The sequence below is a fragment of the Paramisgurnus dabryanus genome, chromosome 20 (assembly GCF_030506205.2).
Source record: "Paramisgurnus dabryanus chromosome 20, PD_genome_1.1, whole genome shotgun sequence".
In the NCBI taxonomy this organism is placed as follows: Eukaryota; Metazoa; Chordata; class Actinopteri; order Cypriniformes; family Cobitidae; genus Paramisgurnus; species Paramisgurnus dabryanus.
The window spans coordinates 13,816,609-13,825,123 of record NC_133356.1 but is presented as its reverse complement, the minus strand read 5'-3'; the positions used below and the strand labels follow the sequence as shown (position 1 = coordinate 13,825,123).

Genomic DNA, 8,515 nt, shown 5'->3' with positions numbered 1-8,515 from the left:
AAGATGGTCACAAGCTATATCTAAAATATTGTCTTAATGTCTCTGAATTATGCTTACCATGTTCAAGAAAGCAAAACAGTGCATTGAATGTCTTCAGTTAAATTATTTTAGAATTGGAGGAAGAAGTTTTGTCTTGTATGTCTGTTAACAAGCAGACTGTCACCACTTTTATGCTTCATATGCAGTATAAGTATAAATGCATGTGTTGTAGCTGGTAAAACAATGCAGGGGTCATGGGTTCAAGCATGATATCCAAGTTTATACTTTTGAGCTACTGTACTGTACCGATTTACACAACACATATGCATAAAGCATCTGCCAAATGTATATTGCATGGTTATTATTAAAAGATACTGCTAGAAACGCAAGGCTTCCTGTAATAATGAACCTATGACCTCAGATTCCCGATTAACCCTCTTACAAGCGTGCAGTACAAGCCTATTATTAAAGAGACACAAGTTCTGTCTGATTTGTTGTTATGAGGCATTTCATTTTTTTTAATAATAGAAAAATATATACAGTACATTCTTATTTCACTTGGATTGTTGCAGTCAATAGGTTTTAATTTGTCTTATTTACAAAGGTGTTATGTCAGTCACTGATAAACCTAGATTGCGTAAGCCCTGTAAGAAAAAGGCATACAGGCCTGATCTGGTTTTATATAGCAATCCCTGACTATAAAAGACTGACCATAAAATCTACTAAATTTGTTCATTTGTGCAATACCACTACGTACATCTATTTTTGACAACAAAAATGCTTTTGTAGTCAACTAAAGATTGATTATATATTGTTTTTATCAAATATTTCAAATAATAATCTGGTTTCAACAAATGTACAGTCATGACACTAAGATTAGCTGCCTGATGAAGCTGACATTTTTTGGCAGATTTACATGCGCAGTCACTGGAAATACCTTGACTGTTGTCCAAAACCTGACATTTCCTTATGGAAATCTGATTATTTTCTACCTCTTTTGTTTCAGAGGTGTGCAAGTTATAACATTTTGATGAAAGATTATAAATGTATTCCATTCTTAACAATGAATGATGCATAATAAACCATAATGCATTTAAAAACTTTTACCCTATGTATTGGTCAATGACAAATAGCGCCCATAAAAATATTTTTTAAATGGATGTTATGCATATTTCATAAGTCAGGAACAATGTGTTTAAAAAGTTTAACATTTCAGCACATTTGAATGTTTTTTTCCACAATATAGTTGTATTATTTTTTACAACATAGGTTTGAATAAAGTGACGCATGTCATATATACAATATCAAGATATTTATATAGTAAATATTGTCCCCTGACACAAAAATATGCATGCCATATCACTGACCCGTATGCACTTAATGTAAATACCAAAGTCAGATAAAATTCCTAAAGACCTATTTGAGTGGAAAAGTCAATTTTCTGTTGCTTTATTAAATAATTTTTCCATTATTTCAATAAACGTTTTTACATTTTATAATTTGAATATTTTTTACAATAAATATTTAAAAGTATTGAAATATATATATTTTTTATATATTCTATATCTTGTTTATATTTTGATTCTCCAGCAAGCTGTTTACATTTTAAAACATATCTGACAAAAAGGACTATATACCAAGGAACAAGCACTTTGTTGTTGCAACTGATGAGGACTTCAAACTGAAATGGCTCCCTCTAGTTTTCATGTTGAGTAGTTACAGCTAAAAAAACACCAGACTAAAACTTAAAGATTTCAGTAAACTATTACTCTTATTCGACTGTATTTTTATACCACAACAGGACAAACATAATACGATATGAATTAACATTTGATATGTACTGTAAATACAATATTTTACTTCAGGAAAAAGGCTGTCTTAAATCTGTTGACATACTTTGTGTATTAAAATAAAATCTATTAAACATGAAAGAAAAATAGTACAATAATACATGTAATTCACTGAATTCACTGTAGATAGATTTAGATTTACACAACACAGTGCATGTGACACAAGATTGTCATGAATCAATAGTGATGAGGTCACAGTTCCTGCTGATCAGCCTTCTTTATGCAGCATCTTTACGTATATTATTTCCAACTATCTCTCCTCCTCCATTAGCCAGCTTGCTTGTGTGTGTGTGTGTCTCCTTCTCAGGTATCTGTCCAGCGGCTCTGCAGGATGAGCAGCACGTTTGTGACCCTCGCCGAGGTGCTGGAAGCCAGAGGAGGAGCACTGGAGGAAGATGAGGTCTGGTCCCTCCTGCTGGGCTCGGCCGAATCACTGGTGGACCTTTCCTACAAAGGTAAGACATTGACCCTTGTTGTTTTCCGCTGGCAAAGAGTGCAATCCATATATAATTAAGTATTTGTGTTTTTCTAGGTCACAATTTCTGCAACATTATAACTCCTGCATCACTGCTCTTGTCAGCAACTGGCACGATTGCGTTTAAGAACTGTGCAATGACAGATGAGGTGTGTGCCTTTACAGCCCCAGAAATGCTGCAAGGACGTACCATTTCCACTAAGCTAGCCATGGAGAAGGTCAGTTTTTTTATTCAGCGACATCCAGTGGGATACTCGGCTTGCATACTAACTATTCAGTGTGGTAGCACATTGACAGTGATTTACTTTAGCAATGATTGCTTAAGGTTTTTATTTAATTTCTTACTGTTTAGGTTCATATTGTTTGCATTTGAAACATGACAATCATTATTTCATCAAGACAAATTTTTTTTATAAGACAATGTATCATTCATTCAAATAGTTAATGATTAGAGTCAGGTAGTTTGCTATCTTTAAAATGTTAAAGCTAAAAAAAATGAACCAAACTTTGCACTTATGTGTTAGGGAAAAATTCTTGAATTGACTCCAAATGCATAATGACAAACATAAATGTCAATAAATAAGACATCCAATACTTTGAATTAATATTGATGATTAGTTTATGTTTTTTTTTCCAGATAACTGTCTATTCCCTTGGTATGACTCTCTATTGGTCAGTTGATTATCATCTCCCTCAAAACCAGGTCAGTTTTGCAGAAATCCCATAAAGTAATGACTTGTGATGAATGAACCATGATTGTAAAAATATGCCAGCTACATGAAAGCTGCTTACCTTCCAACCAATGTATTGGAAATTATTTGTCTCCTTCTTTTATCAGCCTATTCAGTTAAGTGACTCTCTTAATTCCCTTCTCCTGAGCATGTGTGAGGACATGGCCCATCGGCGAGCAAACCTAAACTCTATCCTGGAGGTATGCGAATCACACCACAAAGCTTCACTCCTGCCCCCTCCGAATAAAGTCATCAAACAGCTGGTGGAGGACGTCTTCCAAGATTTTGTGAGTCAAAAATGTCACTTACACAACAAAATTAAGATCCAAAACATAAAAAAATAAAGGAAAACACCACTGTTTTTCAATATTTTACTATGTTCTTACCTCAACTTAGACAAATGAATACTTCCCTTTTTTTTAATACGTGCATTTAATCTTTGTACAGCGCCTCGTGTTAGCATTTAGCCTAGCCCCATTCATTCCTTAGGATCCGAACAGGGAGGAATTTAGAAGCTACCAAATCACTTCCATGTTTTCCTTATTTAAAGAGTTATTTAATGAGTAGTTACACGAGTAAGTATGGTGGCACAAAAAAAAACTTTTATTTGGAGCCATTGGAATGAATGGGGCTAGGCTAAATGCTAACACATTTACGAAGCGCTGTACAGAGACTAAAAGTGCACGCATTGAAAAAAGGTATGTATTTATTCCTCTAAGTTGAGGTAAGAACATAGTAAAATATTGAAAAACGGTGTAGTTTTCCTTTAACATTTCAGGAAATATTTTCATCAGCTCTTTATGCTGAATGATATGAGGGAATCGAGGGATCTGTTTTGTTTTCCTTTATTCCCAGGTGGATCGAGCTGCTTTAACTGAGAACGTTGTACAGTTGAGTGGCAAGAGTCAAATTATCAGAGAACGACTTCACGGTATGAACACAGACCGTTTATGTTGTATCCAACTATGTAGTGTTCCCTCTTATTTGGATAAAACTGTTAAATAGATCTGTTTTGGTAAATATCCAAAGGTGCTGATGTAATGGATATTTATAGAAGAGTTCCAGAGAGTCACTTTACACTGTGCACGTCACATCCTTTACATAACATGCCCCAGTGCCCAGCAATGTCACCAATGTGACTTAAACTGGCATCTTCACTTAACATTCTAATGCTAATCCAGACATACTGTATTGTCTTTGCCAAAATGTTATCCTGAAACTCAGTTTGGTAATGCCTTGTACCTTGTAGGTTTTACCATCATGTGCGTAAGAAAGCACCACTGTACCAGTTAAATAGGGTACACGATAAGATTAAGGGTTTAACTTAAACCAAACATGGGATTACAAAAGTTGTAACTGGTCTCTAAGCAGTGATGCTTCATGCAAACTTTGCAGCTATCTTTTATTTGGCCGCTTTCCAGAGGTATTCGCATGCGTACACAATGTAGTGGACATCTAGTGATCAGGTCTCATTGTCGGGCAGGTAAGCGTGGGCCGTATCCTGGTTATACAGAGGGAAGTGTAGCCACAGGAGAGACTCGCAGACTGTCTCTGGACTCAAAGCAAGGTGAGCTCATGTTGAATGTTGAGTGTATTTTATTTCATATCCAGTGAAATGAGTGTTGCTGTATGTTGCTAGTTAAATCTTAGTAATTTTGTATTGTTATTTTAAAGGAAAACACCACCGTTTTTTAATATTTTACTATGTTCTTACCTCAACTTAGACAAATTAATACAAACCTATCTTTTTTCAATGCGTACACTTTATCTTTTTACAGTGCAAAGTAAGTATGGTGGCTCAAAATAAAACGTGACGATTGTTTAAGCGGATAAAAAATTAGAACTATATTGTATGTATGGTGTTATTTTTTATCCCTTTAAAAAAATCGTCACATTTTATTTTGTGCCTTTATACTTACTTGTGGAACTACTCATGTAACATTCTTTAAATAGGGAAAACATGGAAGAGTTTGGTGGCTTATAAATTCACCCCTGTTTGGATCCTAAGGAATGAATGGGGCTAGGCTAAATGCTAACACATTTATGACGCGCTGTGCAAAGATGAAATGTACGCATTCAAAAAAGATAAGCATGTATTAATTCATCGAAATTGAGGTATTGACATAGTAAAATATTGAAAAGTGGTGGTGTTTTCCTTTAATTGTGGATCTTCTCTGGTTTTTCATCTTTATTGCAGAGCATTAAGACATTATTTCCAATTTTTCTTGTTCATTTTTTTTTTCAGGAGTTTTCCATCACCAGAAATCCTGGTCTCTCAGAAGCAGATCTAGTCAGACCACAGCCTATGAAGGGCTCTCAAACAGGTTAGCAGTTTTGTTTTGCAATTGTAAAATTATTATCAGGCTATTCTCAGCTATAGAACCTTAAGCTATGTCAGTCTGTCATGGAGGGGTATTAATGCTTTGGCATCCCAGAATTCCAACGGACCTTCACCAAAGACGAAGCACAAGTTGTTGGCCATCACGGAGTTCATACCTCAGTGTTCCCAATAAGGATGAAGCCCGACTTTCCAGTCCCTGTATTACTATTAGCGAATCTGCAGTCAGCCTCTCCCAAATGAAAGCTAAGGTAATATTGTGCTCAGTGTCTTCAGTGCTGAACATAAAATGTTTAGTCAGTGCTGCACATATCACACAATTTTATGTGTAATATACATATATAACACTCTTGACTTTTAGTTGTTGATTATATGCCTTTATGTTTCAATTGCAGAGTCTTGGACCTGAGTTTACTAGAATGAATGATGAACCTCATATCGTTTTAGAGCTGCCTGGATCTATAGTGGTAAGCTGTGCATAGCAATTTGCTGTTGCACATTTCAGTACTGTATTTACAATTCAATCCATAGTCATTCTATTATGATGTTTAATGTGAAAAATTGCATTAAGGTTGCTTAATCTGTGTGTCTGTATTAATCTCCTCTCACTTTATTTTTTTCCGGTCCCTCTGTCTTTTTTGATCAATTCAGTCAAAAAAGGGCAAGTCAGTTTTATCTCAAAGGGAAGTTAACGTGATCATGCCAAATGAGCAATGTGTGGCAGTGAAATGTGACATCAAGTCTCGTGGAAGAGATGTCTTTGACATGGTCGTGGCTCATGCTAACCTTGTGGAGCACTTTTACTTTGGCCTTGCTTTCATTGATGGTAAAGCAATCTTCTTCAGTATATAAACATGTATGAGTCTGATATCGCTATATAGATCTATATAAATATAAGCACAAAGTATGAACCAATACATTCATAAGACATGATTCACAAATTATAGCAGTATTAGGATGTGTATACTATGACATAACATTTTTTAGTCGAAAACCTGCTTGAAAAATTCATTAACGTGATGATTTGTGAACTTGCATTTTGAAATTATAAATCATGTTTGAAGGTGAGTTTATGCATTTTTGCGTACTTTAAGGATATACTTTCTTTTTTCAAATCCTAATGTGACTTTGCTTGAGAAACCCAGCTAAAGTCTTTTTTTTGTAATTTTCTATTTTCAACATAAAATCATCCTACATAATGTAAAGAAGATTCTGTAAAAACCTTGATATCTTTAATATTGTGTGAGTTAGGTCATGTCAAATATTGAAATAAGTGTGAAATCAATGAATTAAATCACACATCAAAAATATATTATGAGACTTTAGCTTAGATTTCACAGACAGGGTCACAAATGTGCATATTACAATAAATACCTATAATAAATATCATGTATTCACATTGTGTTTTGCATAAATGATTAAACAATGCTGGCCTTCTTTATTGCAGATGGTGAATTTTTCTTTTTGGACCAAGAGACAAAAATCTCAAAGGTTGCCCCAGATTCCTGGAAAAAAGCGGCTTCCGTGACATTTACGCTTTTTCTCCGTGTCAAATTTTTCCCTGATGACATTTCGTACATATTGTACGTACTGAAGATTTCTGTACTATGTGCTAAATAATCATGTTTAGTTTTTCTGTTTTACAAAAGGAAGTCTCCACATTTTATTCTAATGCTTACTATTTGTATTTGTATGAATCATTTCATAAAGGCATAGATTTACACGTCACCAGTACTATCTCCAGTTGAGAAGGGACATTCTGGACGACAGGGTGTATTGTAATGAAGAGACTGCATTGTTTCTTGCTGCCCTGGCACTGCAGGTTGAGTTTGGGGACTACATGCCTGAGGTTAGTTAGATATTATGAAACATATCTAAACATATCTCACTACACAAGAAGACATCCATCTAGTATTCACAATATCATACTGATGTTTTCAGGTTTATGGGAAGAACTATTTCCAGATGGAGCAGTACATATCTAAGAGAGTTATAGAGAAAGTGCCCTTGCCCTGTTTAAGAGATGAGTTGCCAAGGTTACATGCCAATAATGCCCAGTTGCTACCAGAGGATGCTGAGACGGAGTTCTTAAAGGTAGCTTCTTTAAACATTGATTTTTACAGTTCGTGTAATGCATGTAAAAATCCTTATTGTACAACAATAAAGCAAATAATTGCAGGTCAGTGTAGTCTCTCGACCAAAAAAAGCTTAAACCAGCCTGTACTGGTTTTAGCTGGTCTAACAGGCTAGCCAAGATGGGTCTCAACTAAAAACCAGCCAACAAACCACATTGACCAGGCTAGGAGACCATCAAAGACAAGTAAACCATCTTAGGGACAGTAAACTATTATTGGTCGCATGTAGAGTAGGGGTGGGAATCCCAGGGTACCTTACGATACGATTCGGTGACCGATACATGGCTCACGGTAACAATGGTATCACAGTGAGACGATTCTCTGATAATCAATGTATTGCTGTTAATCCTATGACAATTCATAATAATATCTGACAAACTATAAAAACAAAATGTCCAGGAAAAGATTAAGCGCAAGTAGTAGTATTAAGTAGGCTCCAGACTACTTTTGGTTTTGCAGGCTTGTGATCTATTTGTCTTTCAAAAAGAAATGACTAGAAAAAATTTGCAGGTCACACATGTGCAAGTACAAATGCTCAAGCTGTCTCATTTGGATGCAGTTCGATTGATTTTCGTATCGCCAGAGACAGACCAACGATACATTGTCGTATCTATATTTTGTCCCACTCATATTATAGAGCAGTCACTGTTTTGATCCAATGTCTTTTGTGCTTTTTTAGATTGCACAGCAGCTACCAGAGTATGGGGTCTTGTTTCACAGAGTTGCCCGTGAAAGGAACTCTATTATTGGAGAGTTGATGTTGGGAATTTGTGCCAAAGGAATTATGGTCTACGAAGTCAAAAACAATAGTCGCATATTAAGCCGCAAGTTTAATTGGTCAGAGACAGACAGTCTTTCAACAAATGTGAGTTCACAGTTCAAGTTTTATGATGTCAGTGATGTTTTGTATATTAAAATGCCTCACCTTGTGTTTTTGTGTTCTTTTTGTGTTCTATTTGTGTAGATTTGTTTAGGTCAGATGTGTTTCTGTATTTTTTTATGGTATC

At 35.3% G+C, this 8,515-nt stretch overlaps 1 protein-coding gene across 2 annotated transcripts in view; it reads left to right on the top strand.

The window, feature by feature from the left end:
• The first annotated feature begins 1,737 nt into the window (after nt 1–1,737).
• Nucleotides 1,738–8,515, top strand: part of ptpn20 (protein tyrosine phosphatase non-receptor type 20) — a 35,182-nt gene continuing 28,404 nt past the window's right edge. Inside the window, exons 1-14 of one of the 2 annotated variants that reach the window (XM_073812841.1) lie at nt 1,738–2,284; nt 2,362–2,522; nt 2,942–3,007; nt 3,143–3,322; nt 3,891–3,966; nt 4,519–4,602; nt 5,281–5,359; nt 5,471–5,624; nt 5,769–5,840; nt 6,025–6,199; nt 6,821–6,956; nt 7,084–7,222; nt 7,315–7,467; nt 8,188–8,373. In XM_073812841.1, the coding sequence (XP_073668942.1) occupies nt 2,161–2,284; nt 2,362–2,522; nt 2,942–3,007; nt 3,143–3,322; nt 3,891–3,966; nt 4,519–4,602; nt 5,281–5,359; nt 5,471–5,624; nt 5,769–5,840; nt 6,025–6,199; nt 6,821–6,956; nt 7,084–7,222; nt 7,315–7,467; nt 8,188–8,373 (1,785 nt within the window). In that variant the 5' untranslated portion in view covers nt 1,738–2,160. The remainder of the gene's footprint in view (nt 2,285–2,361; nt 2,523–2,941; nt 3,008–3,142; nt 3,323–3,890; nt 3,967–4,518; nt 4,603–5,280; nt 5,360–5,470; nt 5,625–5,768; nt 5,841–6,024; nt 6,200–6,820; nt 6,957–7,083; nt 7,223–7,314; nt 7,468–8,187; nt 8,374–8,515) is intronic. The other variant, XM_073812840.1, reaches the window with a different exon arrangement.